At 37.8% G+C, this 26,805-nt stretch overlaps 1 protein-coding gene across 6 annotated transcripts in view; it reads right to left on the bottom strand.

The window, feature by feature from the left end:
* Window positions 1–1,063: 1,063 nt before the first annotated feature.
* NR3C2 (nuclear receptor subfamily 3 group C member 2) overlaps window positions 1,064–26,805 on the bottom strand; it is a 153,242-nt gene continuing 127,500 nt past the window's right edge. For all 6 annotated transcript variants that reach the window (XM_048509126.1, XM_048509131.1, XM_048509127.1 and 3 more), the window contains 3 exons: window positions 19,592–19,722; window positions 13,268–13,425; window positions 1,064–5,190 (listed from right to left, as the gene is read on the bottom strand). In XM_048509126.1, coding sequence (XP_048365083.1) covers window positions 5,035–5,190; window positions 13,268–13,425; window positions 19,592–19,722 — 445 coding nt within the window. In that variant the 3' untranslated portion in view covers window positions 1,064–5,034. The remainder of the gene's footprint in view (window positions 5,191–13,267; window positions 13,426–19,591; window positions 19,723–26,805) is intronic.

Raw genomic sequence — 26,805 nt, 5'->3', positions numbered from 1 at the left:
CCCCTCCCCTGGGACCCTGGTCGTTCTTTCCTTCCTTTGTCCATGGCAAGGACCAAATTCTGCAACATGGTTGTTCCTGTGAGGGAAAGCTACCATCACCCGACAGCCACAGTTGCTGCCTTCTGTGCTGAGGAGAGGCTCATGGAAGCAAGACTGCCTATTTCATTTGATTTACCTTGTAACAGCAACACTTGTTGGTATTACAAGGCAAACCAAATGAAATGAGCAGTCTTGCTTCTGTGTCTTTCTCTGGGAGGAAAGTAATGTCAATGGCCAAGTGCCACCTCGATATTGTCCAGCTCCCTTCTATCTAAACCCCCTTGGAGTAACATCAGTATAGACAACAATCCAGAAACTCCTACAAGCTGCTTTATGCGCAGCATCCAAATGGCCTGCCTCAGCCAGCAGAAGCATGGTGAAATTTCTGAAATTTGCAGTTGCTATTAAATTCCTATTAAGTTTATTACTTACATTAATGGTGGAGCAGTTTCGTAAGAGCATGTAAAACTTCACAGCTTTGATAAAGCTGAGGATGGATTTTAGAATATCATTTAACCCACAGTGCACTGGGAGGAGGCTCAGGATGCCTTCCACTTTTAAGCTCTATAAACATTTCTCTGCATCAGCACTGTGTTATGCTAGGTAACCCTATGGTGTTCACCTGCTTTTGTGCCATAAATAAGTCCTGTCCCCAATACCATAGTGAGAAATATGCCATTTTCTGCATGGAAAACTTGTCAGATCAAGTTATACTGGGTAGCCGAAGCCATCTGGCGTTAAAAGCTAAAGCTGCATTCCTCAGCATCGCTTTCTTTGATATTCCCCATAGAAATCATTGGGACTTCCAAGTAAACATTAGAATCAGTTGGCAAGCAAGTTGCACAGGACTGAAGTGATGTTTTCCTCCATCCTGTAATGCAAAGGCCCTACTTATTGCAAAGGCTGAGAGAGAGAAATGTTGAGTATGTGGCAGTTATATAAAATGGCACTGAATGCTCTTCACTCAAAGACGCCTTTCCGAAGGAAACAGGGATCAGCAAACTTGAGATCAAAGGGCAAAGAATACCTGGAATCACACCATTTTAATTCATGTATATTTGTACAACTTATAAAAAATTATGTTCTTAAAGACATTAACATAAAGGCCAAACAGTAATTTTCTATTTATTCAAAAAAGTTTAAACATACAGAAGCAAGCCCCTAATTATTAATGCATCATTATGCATAGATTTTGCTGTTTTACACCATAGTGCTGGCTGCTTTTTATTTTTCATCCAGTAATATATCATTATTAGTACACAACCCCCTCCCTCCTTCTGCACAAGGCCCTTGATGTGCTGAGTTCCCAGAGGTGTGTGCTGTTTGACTCCATGTACTCTGAAACATTATTGTGAGTATCCGGCATTGTAACGGCTGCCTATCAGGTGGCTCATCTGCCAGATAAAATTGCACTCCCCCACCTTTACACACCCCGCTTCTCAGAGTCTCTCTCTTTCTCTCTTTCTCTCAGTCACATCTTTAATAGACAATTAAAAGTGCATTAAATGTAGAATGGTTTAAATTCATAAAGGTTTTTTTTAAGTCAGTGAAAATACCACCCTGTGAATTAGATTTTTGCATTATTGATTATAAAGTATATTTTATTAAGGTTTTGATATTGCAAGCTTTTAGTCCTTGTTCTGTTTTGTTCTGTGCAACAAGAGGGGTTACACACTGCAATGCAATATTATTCTTGAGATAACCCACTGCAGCAAATTAAAACTATTTTACATTTTTACTTATGAATACAATGTTCTTGTTGTATATCTTCAGTCATTGCCACAAAATCATTACACTCAATCAACACAATTTACGATTTGAAAAAAAGAATGACAGTTTGAAGTTTAGTTTATCTTATTTTGCAGGAGACAAGATGCCTATTTCATTCTAAGTACAATGTACTCCTGGTATTTTTCCATTTTTAAATTTAATTATTTTAATGATTTTTCTAAGCAATAATCAATAGTTTCATGAATAGGTGATTAAAGTAAAGGATTTATTATAATCTGTTTACAATTATTTGCAAAGACAGACATATTTTGCATAAAGATATAAATTATTTTTTAAACTAATTTAGTGTTTTAATTATATGACATTTCTGTGACTTATGAATTGTACCAAACCAAGATTAAATGCAGTAAGGTACAAAAAAATAAGAGCAAACAGACAACAGTGTGAATTGGGACAAACCTTTAACAGTAGATTCTTTTTTAAAAAAAGAATATGGCTTTAGTATTTTAATCAAAGTTACTTAGAGATAGAAAATATTCAGTAACTTTGTTAATAAAAAAGCAGCAGCATACTGCATTTACCATAAACCTGGATAATCCAAACTCCAATTTTAGTGTGGTTTTTTAAAAAAAGAAAATGAAAGGGATATTTGTGAAAACTATAAACATCCAGTCCGCATGCTGTGTATTTTAATCACTTTGGAAGTGTGGCTTTCATATTGCTGTGCAGATCAAAGGAGCTGATTTGTGAATTAACGTTCTAAAACGGTAAATAATATATGCATGTCTAATTGTTTATATTGATCATTCCCCTGTATAGCCTTATGCAGATTTCTCATGAAATTAAAAAAAGGGAAAAGTTTGCATCTTTTTTATTAGATGCAAAAACGTCTCACCCGTTGTGAATCTGGAAACTAATTTGGTGAATCATAAAATTATCTCATGAGCCTAGTAGACTTTAGGCTTCTATTTCTTGAAAAGGTGCCCCCCCCCCCCCAATTGTATGGCAAATAGCTTTAGAAAGTGCAGATACTTCAGAAACAGTTAGTGATACTTTGTGGGAATCTGTTCTTCCATGAAGAAAGCAAGTCAGGCTTTGAACATATCTCATGGGATGCCAGCTGTAGTTAAGACTTTTTCATATTTCAGCTTAACCATAAACCTCTGCCTGGCCACAGATTCAGAAAAGTATGACTGGCTATTTTCTCCCGTTTAAATTGAATGCCCCTAGCAGTGATCACTGGAAGAGTTTTTGTTGTTTATGATCCAAAGTGTAAAGTATTCCCAAAATGGAATGCTTTATGCCTTGGATCATAAACGACTCCTTGCACCACAAGACCTGTCCTTATAATCTACGCTCATAAAATGTCCTCATAAAAATGTCCAAATCAGTAAGATCAGAAAAAAATTCATGTCAGTGTTCGTTAGTTCTGTTTTTATGGCCAATTTATAAAAGTGTTAAAAAATTACAATTACTTGACTATATTGAGATGACAATCCTAAATGCAACTACATGCAAGGAAATGGTACTAAAATCAGTGGGATATAAAAGTAAATAACCTGGTTTTGTATCTAGGTGTTGAACCCTATCCAAATATGCCAACAGCATCCCCCAATCACAAATATAAATCCAAATCTACCTAGAACACGTGATAAATTATTATCTTTTCCTAGCAGAACATAACGTTTAATATTAGGATTTATTATCTCAATTTTTTTTGTAATTTACATACATTCCAGATTGAAAAAGGAAAACAAGGGATGACACTTAAAATATATATTTATCTTGATCTCTTTGGCCACAATCTAGCATAGCGTTAGGTGCCAAAAAATTCCCACTGAAACCAATTGCCAAATTTGCCTGTGCGCTGGACTATGGCCTTTGAGTAAATCAGAGAAGCAGGTATAACCTCACTTCATACTGGAACTGACAAGTCTTTGAGGAGGTTCTGGTCACAGCCTAGAAAGACCATCTCTTCAATTGGCCTATACTCTTACACAGCTGGGTTCACATCAATGGGACATCTTTTTGAAAGATTGTGCCCTTTGGAGTTTATCTTGGTAGATGAAATGTGCATTTATCTGCAAAGCTAGCCAGAGACACAAAGCAAAACTTAGCGTGCTCGAGCCATGGAAAAGCAGCAGATAAAATGCTGAGGAAAAGGGAGAGTAGAAATATGAATGAAAACATTTAGAAAAGAATGCAAAATACAACTGGAAATGGTTACGGGTGGTTATTTACAACAGACACTGTTAGATGGGAAATTAGATATGATACTAAAAGGCACAGCTTTCCCTTTCTTAAATACACTGTAAACGGTTCATTATGCATGCAGAACAATTCACTTTACAAAAAAAATTACCTTGTGTGTTTAGACAAAAAGAGTAATTAAATAGTCTCCAGCAAAATAGAATTCTTCCAAAAATACTTTCCCATTCATCCTATTAACCATTAAAGATTTTAGGTCTCATTTACAAAAGTTCCTTATACCTTTTTTTTTCAGGTCCTTCAATTTATACATACAGCAATGTACAGTACAGCAAAAGACTGCGAAAAATTATTGGTAAAGCCAGCACAATAGATACCATAAACTGAAACAGAGGCATTTGTTTTAACATTTTATCCTTTCAAGTTAAATAATAAATGAACACTTAACACAGTGTAGATCATCTTATGATGGATAATATGGGATAACAAATGCCGCAGATAGAGATACCAAGATTATTCCACACCAAATGCTTCATCTATTTTACACATCCAGGGTTGTTGTTTTTTTGTCTGTGTGTGTGTGTGTGTGTATGCATGTATATAGTACAAGAATTAATGCCCCATATTGACTTTGTTTAATGTGCAAACCAACGGTAAGCTTTTAAAAGTTCATCTTAGTCCTTGACGCCTTTTTGAAACAAGCAAACAATACCAGAAACTACATGGCATATTTAAAATGTTCATCTCTTAAAATATCAAAATCAAAGAGTTATTTGACTAGATATGGCTTTTCATCCAGAGGAACAGGAACATATTTTCCCTAAATGTTGGTGTATTGGGAGTATGGTAATAGTTCTTTAACCATCTTGACGACTTCGTCAAGTTCACATAAACTTCTTTCCAGCCTCCAAACTCTTCCTGTGGTTTTTAGACTAGTCAAACTTTTGAACAATTTTTGTATAGCATATTTTAAATGTGGTTTCTTGGGTCCTTCATGGGTGTAGAATAGCACAGGGAAACTTAAGGCAAAGTTTTCTTTTTCCATTAAGACATCTGTCACTTCCTGTGGAAGTAGAGGGGCTTGGCATTTCCAGATTCCACCTTCGGCAACTGATCACTGATAATTTCTACCAACATGGCTGGAAACTCCACTTTCAGAGCTTGGGACTCCCGGAAGGTGTAGAAACAGAATTCCAACAAATCGCTAACAAGCTGAAAAGGAACAGAAGAAAAGGTCAGGAAATGTGAGCATAAAAATTGGATATGGAAAGGTTTTATGTAACATAAATCATAAACGATATAATAAACACAATCCCATAAGATTAAAGCAGTCATGATGCAGGATATCAGAGTAGATAGCCTGAACCTTTAATTTAAAATTAGCCCAGGGTGGGTGGGTGTGTTTCCCCGCCTGGATTTTCATACTCTAAATCTGTAAAGTGCTACAGAAGGAAAAAAAACCCAGCACCTGTATTTTTCCCTTCATAGAACAAATATTGCGGAAAAAAATAATACCGTTGTCCCTTCCACATTGTGGGAGTTATGAGCACGGTGCCCCCGTGATCTGGACAATTGCATCACATTTTTACAGCATTCCTTAGTGCAGTAGTGTTCGTTTGTGTGGTGAGGCAGCATGGATCAAAGAGCATTGGGCTGGCAAGACAGCTTCTGCAGCCTTTTGTTCATCGTGCTTGTGTTGGAGGGGGGGAGGGGTCTGGCGCCAACCTGAAATCAGCCGAAACTACAATGTAGGTAGTCATGATATGGAAAGGATAACTGTCCATGAAAAATGGTTTGACCATCTTCTCCCAACAATCCATTTTTGGCTGAGGCTGTTTCAAATTAAAACTAAAACAGGAAAACTGTTTCCAGATTTGCCCCATTATGTCTGAGTTTCAGTAAGCATGTTCCAATGTGGATGTACTAATAAAACGGTTCCAATCTAAAAAATATGGTTGGGGTTACATCCCATTGACCAATGAGCTATAAGAATGATTTATCTGGAGTGAGGCTAGTTTTGATTATATAACAGAAAAAAATGAAACAAATGAAATATTCCAACTCAACAGACCTGTCATAAAAAGTCAATAGACCTATTATAATAGATCCTTCCAGTTTTTGTAGGGTAAATAATGCTATAATCTAGATAGCCCAGAGCTGGATAGCCCAAGCTAGCCTGATCTCATCAGATCTCAGAAACTGAGCAGGGCCAGCCCTTGTTCAGATGGGAGACCTCCAAGGAATTATAGCGTCGTGATACAAAAGCAGTGAATGACAAACCACTTCAAAACATCTCTTGTCGTGATCATCCTACCATGTGTTGCCATAAGCTGGATATGACTTGATGGTGAAAAAAAATTAATATGCCTAGCTTAGGTTAATAAAATGAGATACTCGTATAAAAATCCAGCTGCATTTTGATCACAATGTAGCTTCCAGCAAAACAAAGTTTTCATAAAAACGTATGGTCACTATCATATATGGATGAAACATTTTTATTTATTTATTTATTTATTTATTTATTTATTTATTTATTTATTTATTGGGTTTATATACCGCCCTCCCCCGAAGGGCTCAGGGCGGTGCACAAAATATAAATAAGACACAATCAGATTAAAAATAAACCCTTCCCCATTAAAATGCAGCATCAAATTAACATTAATATTAAATTTAACATTAGCACAAGATGGCACCTCCTATCAGTCCCCTCTAACCCCAAGGAGGGGCGGCAGGATCCACTAGATGTCATAAAAAAGCGGAAGGGCCCCTAATCAACGGCTAGTCTCCCCAAAGGCCCGGCGGAACAGCTCAGTCTTGCAGGCCCTGCGGAACTCAGTGAGATCCCGCAGGGCCCGGACAGCTGGTGGGAGAGCGTTCCACCAGGCCGGGGCCAGAGCTGTAAAGGCTCTGGCCCGGGTGGAGGCCAGCCGTATCACTGAGGGGCCAGGGATCACCAGTAAGTTGGCCTCTGCCGAACGCAGAGACCGATTTGGGACGTATGGGGTCCCACTTAACATTGCTGATAGCATGTCGATTTTTAAAAATATTACAGCCTTCTGTGTGACCTAAATGGTTGGGAAATGCCAGCCCTTTCTTGGGTCATCACCTATCTAGTCTCAGGTAGTAAGGGGGGACTGTAGCAGGGCCTCCAAAGACCACTGAAATGAATGGATAGTTCACATGGAAGAAGGTGGTCCTTAAGATATGTTGGCCGCAAGCTACGTAAGGCTCTAATGGTCAATACCAGCACCTTGAATTTACTCTCATAGGGATTTTTAAATATTTTTTCCACAGAAAATGAATATATTTCAATCCTACTTGTCATTGACATCTCACTTTATGGACAAGGCTGTTTATCAGTAGCCAAGTAAAAAGAAAAGAAAAATGCTGACTGATGTATCTTATTAGCTGCCAAGCATCAACTCAGATCCTTCAAAATGGTTCCAAGTGTTCACTCAACCTTTTTAATGTTTTTATTTTGGGGGGAATTAGGCCCAAGTACATGACTCATACTTGAAATCACAGTTCAATCAACAAGATACGGGATTTTTTTAAAAAAGTACATTTAATACTTTTTATATAATTCATACTATATCATGTGTTGACACTCTTAAGGATATAGTTCTTCACTGAAATTTACTCATTCACGTAGGCTTAAAACAGCATTGGTGTGTTTTGAATCCTTGAGACGACGTTAGAGATAAAGGCTGTTCGTGACTTTTCAAAAGCAAAAGATGCTATTTGCTGAATAGACTACGAGGTCATTTTTAAATCTAGTCATCTAATGTCAAATATAAAATTTATATGAACTGTTATTGTAATTCCCTCTTAAACCAGCTGACTAAACTACTGACTTTTGTCAAAACCAGCTGACTAAACTACTAACTTTTGTCAAAATCACAGGAGTCTGCGTGAAGGCTTAAATCAATGTATTGCCACCAGGCAAAAATAAGGAGAGGATATTTGGCATAAATAATAGCCCAATTCAGAGGAGGGGCAGACCTACCTCTGGGGCTGGCACAACTTGTGCTAATGTGTGACCTGGCTGGCACAAGGGACAAATAAGCTGGCCAACAGATGGGCAGCCGTGTGCTCCTCAGCCCTACCACCATGAAAGCCATGTCCCAGCCACAGTGGGTTTGTGCTGGCATTTGAAACAGACCCAGAGTGGGAGTGGGAACAGGCTGGAGCATTTCCAGGGGCAGAGCCAACATCAGTTGGCTCCCACCCGGGGTTTGTGGCCACTTGTATTCAGCCCAGTCCTGGATTTATGGCAGCCTTTTGAGTGTCATAAGTTCACTGGTCCCAGTGGAGAGATTTCTGGAGGCGGGGAGAGTTTTTGCTGTTCTATCCCTCCCTGCACCTCCAAAAAGCCTTCTGGAGATGGTGGGGCAGAATACCAGAAGAGCTGTTCCTGGCCACCTCCACAGCCTGGAATGAGCTGTTAAGGTAATCTTGAGTAAAATACTAAAAACAGTGGACAAGACCGAAGCCCTGGTAGAATATAAGGACAATGCTGCCTCATAAATATTCCGTACACCTCCCAGAACCTCCACCCCCTTTTGTTGTGGAGCTGAAATGGGAAATGTGAAAATTATTTGGCCAAATTGTCTGGGAAGAAATGGAGGAAGCAGCTCTGGGACTGAGTTAAACTCTTCCTGATCAAATTCATTCTCATCTCGATCACCTATTCTTTCAGGGTTTCATTTGAGCCTTTCTCCTGTTTACATGGTGATAAATGAGAACACTAGAAATAAATGAGAATAAATTTATAGTATTTTCGGGTTGCTTCATCTGACTAGAACTTTTAAAAGGTTCGTTTAGTGTACTAGTGTATTTAGGAAATAATTAAAATGAATAATTTGGTGTTATTTGCATATTTAAAGATAATAGATACAATATTTATTATTGATCTTTTGTAATCACCAAGGTCACCTACAAAAAATAGCAACATTCTTACTATGTTTTAAAGTACTGGAATTGTTGTTTGCATTGTACAGCACATCCATCTTAATATCCACTGAAAATGCAAGAAAGTTATCTTAAATGGTACTAGCAGCAATCTAGCAAGCCTTCTAGCAATTCAACCTGGCTTGAAAAGGAAAATAAGTAATTGATTAATATTCTCCTGTTGCAATGATTTGTTATTAACATCTGACCTACTTTAAGACACAGAAATGGACTCCATGCAGTAGCATTAAATTTAGTCTGCTCAAAGTACACATAGTATTCAGGTACATAACTTTTAATATAACAATAATCAGTGCCTAATAATTATGATTTTTATGAGATTAACATTGCCCTGCAAGAAATGTAAATGGGGCGAAATCCCCCTCTCTTCAGAAATCAAAAGGAGTCTTTCGAATTTCCTATCTAAAGGTCGATCTGGTCCACTTCTTTAATGATTACTATCAGCTGAACATTTACCTAGATCTCAGACTTTGAATCTCCTGTCAAGATAATTTATATATCTTTGATGGACTAATGAGGTACCTCTTACAAACTGAGCAATAAGATTCTTTTTAAAAAGTCTTTATTTTTATTGTAAACTATGAAATCTTTTCCTCACAGGTGGAAAGAAGATCCCAATTGTGACTATAAGCTCAACTAGCAGTTCTCTTTGTTTGCACAGTTCTCTTTATTTACAGTGATCCCAAAACTTGTTAAGCCAAATTCGTTAGGATTTAAAATGAATTAAAAACCAAGCCTAGGTCTCGCTGGCCAACTCAAGGGTTTTAATGCTGGTTTTGCATCAATTTCTGTCCTAACGCAGCCTCTTTCTCCAACTATTCAAAACTGGTGCTACTCTAAGGAGCTGTTGAGGTGTTAGTTCCACTGACTTCAATGGACCGAAATAAGTTTAAATCTGGCTTAATCAGCACTGCTACCTCTGCATGCCTGAATACAAGCTGTTCAATAATTGCTTTCTTTTGTTTTTCCTTTGGTGTTTGGGGGATCCATGAATAAAATTGCTGATGTTATTGAATACTTATTTATATATCCATTTTGTCAGGGAATATTTTCCTGCTCGGCATTTTTCTTTCTGCACATACGTTCACCATGAGATAGAAATCCAGCTAAAACCACACAGCAATGTAAAATGTTTCCCTCTGCTATTGATCTGCATGTTGTGGAGTATGTCCAAAGCTACTGCATTTAGTACTGTGTCATTTTATTACACATGGCATTGAGACTATGCTAGATAACACATTTAGTTGGAATTACCAAGCACTGGTCCATTCTGCACAGCACAAATTAAGCATTCTCACGCTAAATATAAAATGTTTCCTGTTGGAATTCCGCACAGCTTCCATTTTGAAAATGTTGTATTGTTTTCCCCTTATAACATTTTATTTCAAAAACTCATTTCTAGCATTTCTTTTCCCTGTGTAGAAAGCAGGAAACATTTTTTTCCAGGGCTGTTTTCACAGTCTCTGACCCTCGATTCTCCTGCCGGTCATCGTTTTAGGGTGATTCTCTGGCCACCTGCCATTTTGCGATGTTCCCCAAGCATGTTGTCTCTGCTGACGGCGAGTCTGTTTGTGATTTTCCTCATCTACATTTAGTAATAAACTCATTGTGGTCGCCTCATGACAGGAAAGTCCTGTTTACCTTTTTAAAATTATTTTTGTTTGTGGAAGATTCAATTTATTTTTTATTTATTTATTTATTAAATTTATAGGCCACCTCATCCCCGAAGGGCTCGAGGCGGCTCACAACATGGCTGTATCCAACAGCAATTTAATACAACATAAAAACATGCCACAGAGACACAAGTATTCAAACCACTGAATCCCTGACATGCCACTTTACAGGGGGGGGGGGGGCAGATTCTCACAGTTTATTAATATTATATTCTTATACTATTATATCCTTAGTTAAAATACAATTTGTTTTATGTAGGTGATGATTTGTTGGTGTATTACTGTACTATGGTGGAGAAAAGGAGGGGGAGATGGAGATGGGTGGGCCAAACAGATCCGCTGCTGAAAGTCTTGAAAATTCACCTCTGCTGTTTGTGTGCGTAGACCAATGGAATCAAAGCAGACAGGCAGCCACACTTACATCCAACCAAAGAACAGGCAACAGTAAGAGCCAATCAGCGAGCCAGAAAATCGGCACCGCTTTAAAAAATCTTCCTGGATTACACACATGCATATTAAAAAGAAGCATTTTCTGCGCAGAAGAACCAAAATGTTTTACATAAGCTGAATTGTCAGAACATTTTGATTTGGCACAATACACGACAAAAATGATTCTTTTCAAAATGTTTACAAATGTTTTAAAGTTTCTGTGCAGAATGGACCACTGTCTAGCATTATGTCCTCAGAAGTGTTGCCACTATTTTAGTTTTTCTAAAGGTCTTTATTATTGATAAAGATTTGATATACCCAGTAGACTTTTATCATTTTAGAAGACTACCTTTTCTCTCTGCCCCTCCATTCATGATTTTGATTTCAAACCAAGTGACCTTCCATGTGGTTACTGTCTTATTAACAGTCTCTATAACATGCTTAAGTAAGTTCTTCTTTTGGCCCACTTTTAAGTGTTACCATCCAGATTTTAACCAAGCCAATGCAACAACTGCTTTTGCTAGTGCATTTCTAAAATGTGCTCTGTTATAGATCGTGTAATTAATTCAGACTCTTATAATGCATCTAACTGTATTACTTGCGTGGATTTCAAGACCTGAGAGAAAGATTGCCAACTAAACAGCCAAGTTAACTTGAAATATTTCAAATGATGTTGCCTTGGATTTACCAATTTCAACAGAATTCTACAGACTTCACTCCAAATTTGGTCTGCAGAGCAAGATGAAGCTGAACAGAAAAACAGCTCTTTACTCCCCACTCATCCCCAAAGCAAAATCTAGTTGCTAAAGAATGAACTGTTACTGTGGTACTAATAATACTCCCCGACTGAGATTTTTCAGTGTTTTAATTAACAGCAAATGACTTCACAAATACTTCCATATGTATGTTCAGTAAACAGACCTCAGGTTCTCATACGGATGTGACCTGAAATGCACCATACTATACTCCACCTTCACAAATAAGCTAGTTGAGTACAAAGAGACATATTTATATGCAGTCTCTCACATACTGAGGCCAAATATTTTATGCACAGCATGAGTTTCAACAGTGTACTTCCCAGTTACATCATAAGAATGGAGTACTGGAGTTTGCTTGTTTTTGCTATACAATTTAACAGCTTTTAAAACCTTAACTGTAGGCTGTCACAGTGTAAGTAGTGGTTCCACAAAATAGATGCTATGAAGAAAACAAAGTATCACTAAAAACAAGCTGGGAATTGTGTCAAAAATACATCTAAATAAGCTCCAAGTTTCTCTTATGATTGACTCATTCTGGTTCAAAGCAATTTGCAACGTCTTTGAAGATACTATTCACAAATCAGCATGTCTCCAACAGTTCTACAAGTAGCACTGAAGCTACTCAGGATACAGAGCACTGAGAATTACAAATAACATTATGAGGCGTTCACAAATAACAGCTGAAAATTTAGTGATGCGTTCAAACAACCTGAAAATGAGTAATGTTATTCTTACATTTCTAATCCATTAAATTGGTTTGCAATAATTCAGAGGTTAGACCTGAACAGTTTGCGAACTCCCCTTTCTGACAAGATCTGGTTTAAGCCATCGTATGTCTCCAAATAAAACTGCTTTACAATATTGCTCAAGAAAAGGTCCGTCCAGCTTTTAAGCAGAACTTTTTGAAGAACAATATATCATTCTGTATGTCCAAATATATATTTCTTCTTCAAATTTTCTATATTGGTTTTTTTCAAAAAATGGCACTGATGGCAGAAAAACCACAGGAGTCGTCAACCATAAATCCAGTTTCTTCTTTTCTCTCCATAATATTTAAAAACAAAAGGAGAACCAGTGTGGTGCAGTGGTTAGACTATGATCAGGAAGATCCAGGGTTGAATTTCTTCTGGGCTGTGAAAAGCTTGCTGAGTGAAGTTGAGCCAGTCACATACTTTCAGCCTAAACATTCCTTGCAGGGTTGTTGTGAGGATAATATGGAGAGGAGGAGAATGATGAAAGCTATGCCCCCCCCCCCCATGGTTTGTGTTATTGACTACAACAGAGATACTTCAGTTTGTGTTACAGGGGAACTAGCTATGGATGTTACTCTTTTCCTTGACCCTTGTGGTATCTATAGTTCCACCATCAGTGTTCCAGGTTTGCAATGAAAGCAGACACCATCTCACTGTTTGTGTTAATACAGCATAATGATACCAACCACAGAAGCTGATTACTCACATCATGAATGGAGTCCAAGAGTTTTGTCAGTTGGTAAAAGCGCTGCCAGCTTTGCCCAGAACTGTTTGGATGTTTAGTTACCATTTTCCTCAGTTCTTTAATATAATTTGCCCTCATTTCTTCAAACGCAGCTTGACTTTTGAGGCCATCCTTGGGAACTATAATTAAAAGGATTCAAAATATTTTATTGAACCATTTGTTACACAGAAGGCAACTTGACACCACTAATCATTTATTATCAGTTAGCAAAATATGGATGTGGTATCCATATCTTGCACATGTATACATCAGGCAACGTCAGAAATATGCTGATCTTTAGCTGGAGCTCTTTGCAAGTGAAAGCACATGAAAAGTTCCAGCACAGGAAAGAAGTGGAAGATACTTCAAGACAACAAAAAAGACTTGTTAAACTTTCACTCTATATTTGGGTGCTGTGTGGTTTCCGGGCTGTATGGCCGTGTTCTAGCAGCATTCTCTCCTGATGTTTTGCCTGCATCTGTGGCTGGCATCTTCAGAGGAATCCTCTGAAGATGCCAGCCACAGATGCAGACGAAACGTCAGGAGAGAATGCTGCTAGAACACGGCCATACAGCCCGGAAACCACACAGCACCCAAGTGATTCCGGCCGTGAAAGCCTTCGACAATACATTTTCACTCTATAGTCGTTTTCGCTCTCTTAAATAGCTATGGCAAAAAGGTGCAACATATTCGTAATTAATTTAAACTGTATTTTTATGGTTGGATTTTTTTTCAACCTTCTGTAGTCAAAATTGCTTTAAAACTTGAATGTATATTTGACCAGACATGTTACAGTTCAAATATGAATATCATGCTGTGCAGAATAAAATTCTGCTGTGTAGAATTAAAAGTATTATTGAAAGCAGATTTTTCCACATTAAATGTTCTAACAGAAACTATTTCAATCTTCTGATGCATTTGGATGTTTAAGGTATCCTTGCGCTGTGCCCCCACCCCTCACAATTTGCTCGCAATCACTACTTTGGCAAGCTGGCTGTGAGTATTCACTTTTATACGGTCGTACTGGCATTTGCAGCCAATTGTGATAAAAATATCCAAATAGGAATTTTTTCTTTGAACACCGCAGTGCATCACTCCTCAATATGACTTGTGATTACAACTGCCAAATTTAGTTTTTACCCATTGTTCATTTATTTATTACGAAGTTTTAAAATAAAAGTCTGAGAACATGCATAATGTGCACTCTAATCTCAAATGCTCCACTGTCGTATTCCACATGCACACAAGTCTTAACCAGCCTGACTGGTGTTGGTATGTTGAAATTAGGCTGATGGGTACAGAATAAGACCCAGGAGGAATTGGAATTTTCCTCCAGAGTAAGTAATGCTGCTCACTCAACCAGCACCTGAACTGTTTTACAGAGGTCTATGACAGCACTGTCAAAAACCAAGATGGTTGTTGCACAAGGGCATGGAAAGAAAACATTATAGACTATATGTTGGGTCTGGAAAACTATCAGCTTCCCAGGTTTTCAAAAGAAAGACAAAAACTAGATAACAGATTCAATAGATCTGGTTATCATGAACAAGTTGTTTATGGCAGGTGTCAACACAGTTTGTTATTGGGGTCACTTGCGTCCACCCTCTTCCCCTTCCATTAAGTACCATGAATGACAATGTAAGTCATTAATCCAATTTATTGTGACCTCTGAATGTTGGTGTTTTTCACCAGGATTGAAGCATGGTTAAGAATCCTGGTTACAGGGAAGGAACCAAACCTCTCCAGGCACCTGCACTCAGACATCACAGCAAATGGACAAGTTCTCATCTTCAGCAACTACATGAAGATAGAAAGCGCACAAGACCGAACAAGAAAAAAAAAGTTTGTGCCTGTCATGAACCCTGCTTTGTTCTTAACATATGAATGCAAACAGTTTTTTAAAGTAAGGTTTATTTTCAAATCTAATTTTATTCCCATTATATATTAGTACAGGAACTGAGGGCGTAATCTTATGAATGCTTAAACAGGAATAAACCCTAATGAATAGAATGGAATTCACTTCTAAATAGAGCTGCTTAGAACTGCTGCCTATGTGTAGAAACTGCAAAAGAAGTTACAGGCACTACATACACTCCTAAAAGTTTACTTAGACTTAAGCTGATGATGGCCCTGACCTGACTAGCCCAATCTTTTATATCTCAGACGCCAAGCAGGAATGACCCTGGTTTGTATTCGGATAGGAGATGACCAAGGAATTCCAAAGTCATTGTGCCGAGGAAGACAATGGACAACCACCTCCAAATATCTCTTGCCTTGAAAACCCTGTGGGGTTGCGCCCCCCCCCCCCCCACAGAGATGATCAGATTCGTGAAGTACAAAGACCAGCAACAGAAACATTCAGTTAAAGCTAGCAATGCTTGAAGACCAAATAAGTACTAGAAATTCAAGCAAGTAAGATCATGGTCAAGGGTGGTGTGACACTAATCCGGAAAACCCACTTCTCCAAATGCAAGTCTGGTGAGTGATCTTGAGCCAGTCATGGTTCTCTCAAAACATTCCCAGCCCACAGAGAGGCAGGCAATGGCAAACCATCTCCAAACATATCTTGCCTTGAAAACTCTATGCTTCTGGCAGCATACACACAACCACATATAATGGAAATGCAGTTCCATACTGTACAAAATATTTCTATTCTGATTGTTGGCTACTTAATTGGAAAGAGAGGTGACTTTCAAATCTCCTGAATCAGATATCCTATTCATAATCTTGAAAAGTCACCATATCTATTATGATGTATTATAATGGATGCGTCAGCTACAGGAATTGCCCACGTGGTAAGACTATTCTTAACATGCTATTAATGGACATACGATCTCAAATTCCACTGGGTTTTGATTTCAGGTCAAAATATACAATCCTGAAGAAAACTTATTTGTAAAACATTTTAGAGGTGTCAGCTTATACTATGCTGGGTGTTTTTGTTATGTGGAATTTTCCCAACAGCTGCTGCTAGTTTTATTTGACCAATGGATTTGTACGTGTATGGAATGTCTGCCCGTGTTGATCAGCAGGAATATGTATCTGACTATTTGAAAGCCCATATCCAATCCCAGGCTAGCTGGAATTTACAAAACTGGTAAGTTTTGCAAAATGATGTTAAAAATTGTGATCTCACACTGAAATCAAAACAAAAACTCTACTGTGACAGCAAAACTGAAATGGCAACCGCTGTTTCTAAACAGTTCAGGTTTTTAGAAGTGAATCTGAATAATTTAGCAGCAAGAGACAATCAAGCTACAAACGAATAGCTCCTCTGGGAACAGTTATTTGATCATCTTGGTTTGGGGGAAAAGGCCTAATGGGTGGCAAATGGCAGTTCACATATTTGAATGGAAACCCACTGGGCCAACGCTGGGAAGAAGAGAGCAGTAGTTGTAATGGGCCACATGAGGATAGATAAGTTGCAATCATACTGCTGATAGAAGAGGCAGGGAGGGATTAGAATGTAGCCATCTCTGCTGTAAATGGCAAACAACCTCTAGAATTACCTGGGAGTGAGGTTTTAAATGTTCCACGAAGTTACATGTGTCATTCCACCTGGCTTCTATGTAAACTTTCTTGCCTTTCCTAAAAATCTTATCTGCTCACACATGGGTTATCCTAGGCTAGTTTTATTTCCAGACTCCCTGTAAGCTTTGTAATTAGCAGATAAAACCAGGAGGGATTCTTTTTCAGGAGCTAATAGGCTGGGGGAATAAAAAGCTTTACTGCGTTTGGGGAAGTATCCTCCCTCACCTTATGTCTTTCCAGGAACAACATCGTTTCTTGGAAAGGTTCCATTATCTAGAAAAGTAGCCATGGCCATAAAAAGTGGTCAGGGTCCGCTGTTCAAATTACACAGTTGGTTTTACCATATACCATCTCTTCCTAACTGGAGTCTGACAGATGATCTAAGACTTCGCTCCTGGGTGTCTGAACAATTTTTCTATGGTGAGGTGTTACGTGACACTATCTCCAGTGAAAGTGACTACTTGTTTTACTTCCAGTCTACTATGTTTGTATGCAATGTTTCCTCCTCTTCCATTCCTCAAACAGTAACAATGAACTGACTCCCAAGCAGATTATACAATTGATTACTCTGTGCTAAAATTATTAAGGCCTTTTCAGCACAGCAGAAATATAATATCTTATGAGGATGTTATAAAAATTGGGGTTTTTCAAAAATCACTAAACTAGTGATCTTTTTTTCCTGAAGACGGGTTGACAATGTCTCCACTGGCCTGTGGGAACAAAAGTAGGCAGGAGACGCTTTATTTCTCCCAACTCATCTCCTCTTATTTTCATTTTTGCTGCAGTTGCACCTGCATTTTTTGCCTCCTTCAGGATCCTCCTGCCGCTGCCATTTGGTGAAGGTTTCCCACAGAAACTTCATCTGCTTGCAGCTCATCCACAAGCAATTTTACTGCAAAAAGTACAGGAATAAAGTTTGTTTTGCCAGGCGGTCCCATGTCGGTTTCCCTTGTTTGTTTGTTTTGAGGGTGATATCTGTGAAGCTACGACAATGCAACATGAGACTCTGCAATACGCGCATATTTAAGTTACTGTAGCTTCACAGACATCACTCTCAAAACAAAAAAAGAGAAAAAAATGACACATGTGTGGGAATCACCAGGCAGAACAAACTTTACTCATAAACTTTTTACAGTAAAATCGCACATGAATGAGCTGCAAGCAGAGGAAACCTTCATTGCAAACCTTCACCAAATGGGCAGGATGGAGAATCACAAGCACCTTTACAGAAAATAGCAGATGCAACTATAAAACTGACGAGAGCTCTTTCGGGCGGAAGGTAGAAAAAAAGAACCATTTTAGCTGACAACTTTTTTTTCATTGCGTGGAGCGAAAACAAAAAGCCAAAACGGATCTTTTCAAAATGTTTGCAGGACGTTTTATTTCAGCTCTGCAGAAAAGGCCAAAGAGAGTATTCCAAATATTTGTAAACTTCTAGAGCACATCAACAATTCTTGTCATGGCACACTAACATGAATATCCAGCCATATCTAAACATACAAACATAATATTCTGTGGCATTTAAGTGTAATCATGCCAGTGTTTACAAACCCATTGAATTAGAATGATGAAACTATTTTTTTTATTTCTGCCTACCCTCTGAAGTTTTTGATGGTCCAATCAGTATATAGTTGAATGCACAAAAGAGTCCCAAATTTCACCTTGATATGATTAGGCATAAAGCTGCATGCTCCATTTTCATAAATATTAAATCCACATTTTCTACCATACCTAGCATACAGTTGGCACTACATAATCTAGAATGTTTTGCTAGTAAATCTGATTATTATTACACTACCATCCCATCAGATTTTTTTTAAAAAATATAAACCTATAATAATCAGAAACACAACCAAAACTATAGAGCTTTGGACAGATGCCCAGCTGTTTCTCATTCTGCTTATTAAATGTAGCACAGCAACTGGCAATATTCCCCATTTTGTGGGCAGGGGAAAAGCAAGAAAACAATTGAGATGTAATGTGTGGTTTCTTCCACATGTTAATTGAGGGAAACTTACTTGATGTGGCCATTATTAAAGTTTCTAAAAAAATTCCGCCAGCTGGTCACGTGATTCAATTAAACAACAACAAAAGGAAAGGAAGCCTTATATAACTTGTAACATAGTGTCCAAGGGGCAATACTTGGAACTGTGCCCCCACTTACAGGGAACCTGGTGTTTGTACAACCTTTCCGTAGCTTTTAAAACCATTCTAATAATCTCTTAGATTGCTACAGTATTCTTCAGAATTAAACAGAAGGATTCCACTTCCCTCAATAATGTCAATTTATTCTTGGTAGATTTCCGGCCATTTGTGTCAGATAATCAACCCAGTACTGGATAAATCACAGTTCTCTTGTCACCGTTGCAATCAACATTTGATTCCAGCATCAAGCAATTTGAATCCCCCACCCATTCCAGTTTTGTGACGGCTTGGAGCCAAAAGTATCCAGGTCATGGTTCTGAAGGCACCTGAAGGCACCTAAGCAAAGAATTTAGCAATAATTTATCTCTGGTCAGTGCACGGATATGAGGCTTTCTGGCATGATGACATGTTGACTTCCCAAGAGAAAATGGAGGACACAGATAATAATTCAGAAATTTAAAAACACTGTCGCCCTTAAAATGCTGTTTGGGTGTGCAGCAAAGATACCGATTGTACCCATGGCTACAAGGTAATTTTTATTAATTCTTCAATCAATCTGACTGGTCAGTGAAAGAAACATGTGAATTCCAAGGTCAGCATTTATGGCGGAAATTAATGTACATGGCTTACCTGTGCTTAATAACAGCAGCACTTTCATAATGGTGTATTCTTCAAAGCTAAGTTGCAAGCGAACAAATTGAAGGCTGATCTGGTGCATTCCCTGGCACAGTTCAAACATTGCAGATTGGCGCATCCTCTCTCTGCAAGGAAAAAAAGCTATCAGTGTAGACCACTCCTGTGGTGCCAACAAGCAAAGGGAAAATTAGCCAACTTAACCCAACAAAACAATTAAGTACAAAAAGGTCAAGAAAAGTACAAAAAGGTTAAGAACCACTAAATTAAAAACTGCTGTGTAGCAAAAATACATATGCATTTATTCAAATGAAAATTATGCCATCACAGTAGATGCCCCATGACGGCCTGCCTCATATTATAAAATCACAGTGAATTAACACAAAAATATCCTATGTCACACTTTATGACCTAAAACCAAATGCGTTTCAGCCCACTGGCCTTCTTCAGTGCTCAAAAGTGATAATACAATGTGTATGGTACCTGACTACAGGTATGCGTATGTGTATCGTACCTGACATGCACCATTTAAATTACTGAGATCAAAAATAAGACAGTTGGATACCACTGGCACCCAGGTCTTCAACATGAAGCCAGTGTCTACTCAAAAGGTATGCTAAAGTGTGTCAATCACATCAGTCATTCCAAATTCTGTTATGGCAGCATCCTTTAATTTCTTAGTCAAAAAGGATTTCTTTAAGCCAGGAGAAATAAGTTTAAATAAAGTCTATAAGGACCCATGAGGTCACAAAAATAAAAGACAGATTATTACACTGGGATTAGTGTTATCGTCAGATCTCTTTTAGATTTGTTTAAAGTAGTCTATGATCAGGCTGCTACAGCTTGGAATGTGAAAAAAAAATTGACCTGAAGTTTTACAAACATGAAACATTAATAAGGAATACTTAGTAAAGTATTTTGGTGTAAAACGGTCAATGAATTTTATGTAAGAGACTTGAGTGTTGTCAGCCCAAACCAATGCACCGAACACCGAGCCGTGGAGCCGTAGCAGCACTGGCCTGCTACCCACAAAGAGGTTTCCTGGTGGTTTAGGGTGCCTCAAAATGCAAAAAAGCCCCCCTGCTGCTGCAAAGCCCCCATTGGGCTTAATGGACTTACACTACTTTTTTCGTGGCATAAGTCTGAAGCCCTGGAGCCAATGGCTGGTAGGAGCTTGTAAAGCTCTTCATGTAGGACTGAGAAGGCTACACTTACTGTATTTCCAACATTATATTTTCATATATTCTTAAAATCTTTCAAATACAGTACAAAAATTATTCTGAGACTATCCTTAAATGCAAGAAAGCAAGAACTGCTTCAGGTAAAACAACTATTTTCCAAATAAAGTCACGGAAATGAAAAATCACTTAAAAACAGAACCTGGATTTACATTTTGAAGTTGCTTTTAGCTGCAAGCTGATTTTAATCATAGGTTCGTGGTTTTTTTTTTCTGTGTGCAAGTAAAATTTCAGTAATAGGAAAATTTCAGTAAAAGGAAAATTTCAGTAAAAGGAAATGCATTTAGCACTGCATGGTAGTTTTCTTTAATTCCACAGGGAACTGATGCTGTTGTGTACATGTGGAAAGGGAGAAGTATAACTTCTATATAACCCTAAAGATTCAGTGTAAAAGTAGGTTTTCAGGGCCCGATTTCCTTGGTGTCTATATCAAATTGATATGATGTGAAAATATGGGAGTGGGGAGAACAAATAAGTAGCTGGCTAATTAAACACAGTTAAGTGCACAACGAAATTAGATAACTAAGCATTGAACTATCAATACACTGATAGCAGCTTAATGCTGTGAAGGACATCACTGCATTAAAGAAGGTATCAGAGCAGAATAAAATAGGTCTACAGCCACTGCAGATTTCTAAATGGATAGCATTACTGTGAGCCAGTCCCAAAATAACCTCCATTTTCTAAGCAGTGAATGATAACTGTTTCCTGGAAATATGGCAGGTCAAACTCTAGGATAAATCAGTGTTTTTATTAATGAGAATTTTTTTTTATTTTACACATCTAATAGCACATACATAGACAGATAAAGAAAAGATCCTGATCTAGCCCCCCCCCCCTCTAATAACAATACTAAATGAAAAGGGGGAAAAACACATACACAAACGCCTACACACATATTTGGTGACTTTGCGCTACTTCACTAAGGATCCAAGCATAACTCTAACTCCATGCTTATAACTAATATCTACATTTTTTCACTCACAATCCTTCATTTCTCAATCATACCCAGAGCAAACACCTAAGATAGTGATTTGTAAATTCTTTATGAATCTTTGTTTCATTGTACCACAAGTAACCATGCCAAATCTTCTATCAAACCCCTCCAGGCCCAATAGTTTAGTATTCTTCAACATCACGAATTCTCTGATCCATACCAATACAACTGCATCAAAATACAATTTTAGATTTGACAGAGCTAAACCTCTTTTGCATCTTGTAAATTCTTATGTTTTATTCTTGGTTTCTTGTCTTGCCAAATAAAATTGCTGATATCTTTGTGCCATTGTGTAAAAACATGTTATGGTATTAATTACTGGCAACACCAGGAAGAAAAATAACATGCTTGGAAGAACATTCATCTTTATCACAGATACTCTCCCCAATAAAGATAAATTCATTCTGTTCCATCTCAACACAATTTTTTTTACTTCATTCCATACTTTTACATACTTATTTTGAAATAATAAACAATTTTATTAGTCAACCACACTCCCAAATATTTAACTTTTTTAACTACTGTGAATCCCAACAGTTTGGATAATTTTGTAATTCATGGGACATATTTTTGTTAAGATTTTTGTTTTACTCTTGTTTAACTTGAACCCTGCCAGATCGCCAAATTCTTGTATTTTATTAGGCAATTTCCCCACATTTTGCACTGGATCTTCTATTATAACTACTAGGTCATCTGCAAAGTCTTTCAGTTTATAGGATTGTCTACCCACATTTTTTATTTGGTTATCACTTCTAATACTTCTGTTTAAGATTTATAATATAAGTATAAAAAGCAATGGTGAAAGTGGACATCCTTGTCTTGTTTCTTTAAAAATCTTGCATTTCTTAGACATTTCTCCATTCATAATTATTTTGGCATTTTGTTTAGCATAAATAGCCTCCATCCTTTCAGGAAGTTGTTTCCAAAATCCATTAAAATACATTTAGCATAAAATTCCAAGAAACATTATCAAATGCCTTCTCTGTGTCCCAAAAACAACAACAATGCAACTTGTTTGTCCATGTTTTTCTCATAATACTCCACTGCATCTAAAATTGTTCTAACAATCTCTTAAGTGCCTTTTATGCAGGAAACCACTTTGGTCTTCATGAATAAATGTTCTTAGTCTTCCCTTTAAGCTTCTTGCTAAAATTACTGCATATAGTCATTGTTTAGGAGTGAAATTGGTCTGTAACGTCAGTTGTATCCTGGTCTTCCTTTGGGATTAATGTAATATTTGCCTCTCTCTAGGATTCTGGATAGTAAAATTGCATTCATTGTTGCTAGGAGTGGTTCCATTATTACATCCGCAAAAGCTTTATAGTAGCTAGCTGGCAATCCATCTGGTCCCAGAGATTTGTTAATTTCACTTGTTTTATCTACTAGCTGCATTGTTGAAATTGGGATATTCAATATATCTTCTTGTTTTTGTGTCAATATTGGCAATTTTTGCTTTGCTAAATTTTCTTCAATTTCTTCTTCGATATATTGCTTTTAAATAGTTTTTTATAATAATTAAAAATGCCTTTTTAATTATCTGTTCATTGTTTGTTAAATCACCTTTCATTGAAGTTTGGTAACAAATCTGTTCTCTCTCACGTTCCTTAGATTTCCAGGCTTTAAGGTCCTTTGCTTGTTTTAAATTTTAAAAAGACAGTAATTGCAGGTTCCTTAAGTCTTTAGTTCTATAAGTCCATCAAACAGTTCTTTACACTTTTTTGTTTTCTCCAATAGTGAGGTAACTTCTTTTTTATAAATCCACACATGATGAATCTTAGTTTTAAGCAGCTTGATTCCTTTCAGTTCCACAGATGGGTTTAGCCAAGGTGGTGGTCCCACTCCCAGATTTTGCTGTAAGGCAGAAAGAAGCGTCCTACAACACTCCTTTCTCCTGAGGAAACTTTAGGAGATACGTGGTTGACTTCAAGACTAACTCCTTGATCTGGAGATGAAAATCAGACTTCAGAAACCTCTCAAATCTGATAAACCCCCAGCTGGGTCTCTATGCTTTCACAGAGAGTTGCAGTCACTTCAATCTCACATCGGAAGTCCCTGATAAATCCATGTTACAAGAGAATGAATCACAGGAATAATTTTCTGTTATGAAGGTTTATGCCAGAATTTAGTGATCGCCTCATGGACAAAGTTTTGAAAGCCAATACACAGAGGCATAAATTGAAGTCTGTAAGGACAAATGTTCAGTTTTTTGTACTTGCTCATCAGTCTCAAAGGAGGGGGAATATTAATGTGGCTACTGTTCACGCACCTGTATGCCATTTATTCTACTAAAGAGAGCCAAAGTTTTCTTCATCATGTATCTGACACAGGGAGTTTTGACACTTGAAAAATTATACCCCTGAAAATCTTATTGATCTTTAAGTTGCTACTAGATTCTAACATAGCTGTTCTACTGGAGAACAACTTGAAACTTTGTCCGGACAGAAGACTTGGGCACTCCTGTATTTCCAAGTTGGACAGAAAAGTTTCATTTATTTTTACTCAAGCCTCTTGTTCTATTCCTGTGTTTACGATCTTAGAAAAGTATGTATTTCTGCTGACTTCACCCCATGTAGTTCTAGGAAAACATTCTGTTCTGTGTCCCCACTTTTCCCCCTTTTGCATTGCCATTTGAATTTTTGGCTGCCCAGATGCCTGGACTCATGCTATGATACTTAGATCCTCTTTCTGGGCCTGCACAGAAAGTTAGTGAAGCCCTTACTTTAACCTTTTGCTCTACCACTTTGGCCCCTTGCCTCACACCAGTGAATGGGGTCCATTGTACAGCGTCCATGGATGTTTGAACAACATATAGCTTTTAGTGAACTTTCTAGCACTGCGTGTTATATGACTTCTTAATACGTTATTATGTTGACTGCTTAAGTTTGCTAATTTTACAGGCTAGCTCTTTTTATTGCTTTGAACCACTAACTTCATTTGTAATTTGTAATTTCACTTGATCAAGATTCCTAGTGTTTCTTCCAAGTCTGTGTAGGAACCTTGTCACTCTGCTAACATGCCCCACTTTATCAATCATGTAGGTCACTAGATATAGAACCTAGGCTAGCACCTCAGCACCGCAGTGCCAGGATACAGAGGGAAAATTGGCTTGGGCTGTACTGAAGAGTAGATCACATTCACATGGTCTAATGTACATATGTCTCTCTGACTACACAATTATAGACAGATCTTTCGATTACAACACCTGTTATCTGCCATTTCAAGATACATTTTATATCAGCTAGCCCATTCCACATGTGACCATTAGCTGGAAAAGTATTAAACCACAAAACAACCATTCTTTAGCAGCCTATCCTCCCATAAATAATAACAGAAGACTCAAACTGAGATCTCAACTGATCTGGCATTATTCCTCAACACAATTAATTAATGAGGAATAATGGCAAGGACTATTGCATAAGTTAATAAAAAAATAGCACTACATAATAAATTTCTATCCACATTTAGTGTCTAGGGTTTACCTCAAATACGTATCCCTTTGGGACTATATTCACATCTCTGTTTTATGCTGTGAAGTATTGCTGCATTAGTGCATGGCATTCAATATGACTCCCTAGTTTAAGTTTCCAAAACAAAACAGATATTTTCAAAATCACACATCATTTTTCTAGTCCCAGGTTAAAAACCTCTTAACTCCCTCCTTGTTTCTCATCCATTCCACAACTGTAGCTAAAACTGTCTCACTGTATCTTGATATCATGAAAAAAAATCTTTCACTTTGGCTATAAAACTTAACCGCATACTATGATTTATTCTATAGAGATGTCCTAACAGCCGCATCTGCTCTTTTGACCTTGATATTTGATTACTATTATTTCCTCAGAGCTGAAAAATCTCTTTCAGTAGGAGTCTGCTTAGAATTCAGCGGCACAAGTGCCTGATAGTTTGAGTTACTGCTAATAATATACTGTACCCACCTGTACAAGAATAGAATACCAAGTGATACACCAAGTTACAGCAATGCGGGCATATACGGCGTTTGAAAAAAATATATGATAAGGGGCATTTGACCTACAGTTTTTATGGTGCCAGCCCATAGATATTCAGGTGCAGACAAAGAATGTATGTTTCCTTTGAACAACAATTCAAGACAAGAATTTTACACCTACATTTGTACTTCCTTTAAAATTATCTTATTTTGATCAATAACCTACAAGAAGCAACATCTGTTCAATACCTAGAAATAGAAATGCGCTGAACATTGCATTGGTCAGGTTGCCCCTGGAGTACTGGGATGCAATTCTGGCGGGGGGGCAGGTGTCACTTCAAAAAGGATGTGGCTAGAATGGAGCAGGTACAGAGGATAGCACCAAGGATGATCAGGAGCATAGAGATCAAGCCCTAAGAAGAAAGGCTGAGAGACTTGTTAAAGTTCAGTCTGGAGAAAAGGTGGTTGAGAGGGGACATGATTATTCTCTTCAAATATTTGAAAGGCTTTCATTTAGAGGAGGGCAGAAAACTGTTCCTGTTGGCAGCAGAGGACAGGATTTGCAATAATGGGTTTAAATTATGGATGGAAAGGTACCGGAGGGAAATAGGTGTGTGCATGTTACAGCTAAGAATAGTGCAGCTGTGGAATTGGCTGATTAGGAAGCGACCATTGGTGCTCACCATGAAAGGTCCTTCTCTCCTGAGGATAAGAGGGATATCTTGTGGGTGTTTTCCATCATTGCCAGGAGGCAGTCAATTAACTTTATCTTCTTTCTGCCTTGGAAAATGCCCCCTGCTCTTCAGTTTTGGTCCTTCTGAATAGCAGTATGCAGACCTTCGACTAAACGTAACTCAGAAGAACCTACAACTTGCCCGGAGCAGAACATATATGTGAAGAATGACACTAGGAAGACTGAAAAAGTACCAAACAGTTGCCTTAAACGTACGTTACATAAGGATCATATTGGAAGAGTATCAGAATGGGTAGGGCCAAGATGTCCTCTTATTCTCAGGGGAGAAGAGCCTTT

This window comes from Sphaerodactylus townsendi, linkage group LG10, assembly GCF_021028975.2.
Source record: "Sphaerodactylus townsendi isolate TG3544 linkage group LG10, MPM_Stown_v2.3, whole genome shotgun sequence".
Lineage (NCBI taxonomy): Eukaryota > Metazoa > Chordata > Lepidosauria > Squamata > Sphaerodactylidae > Sphaerodactylus > Sphaerodactylus townsendi.
The sequence above is the reverse complement of the archived record's forward strand: the minus strand, read 5'-3'. Positions and strand labels throughout refer to the sequence as shown.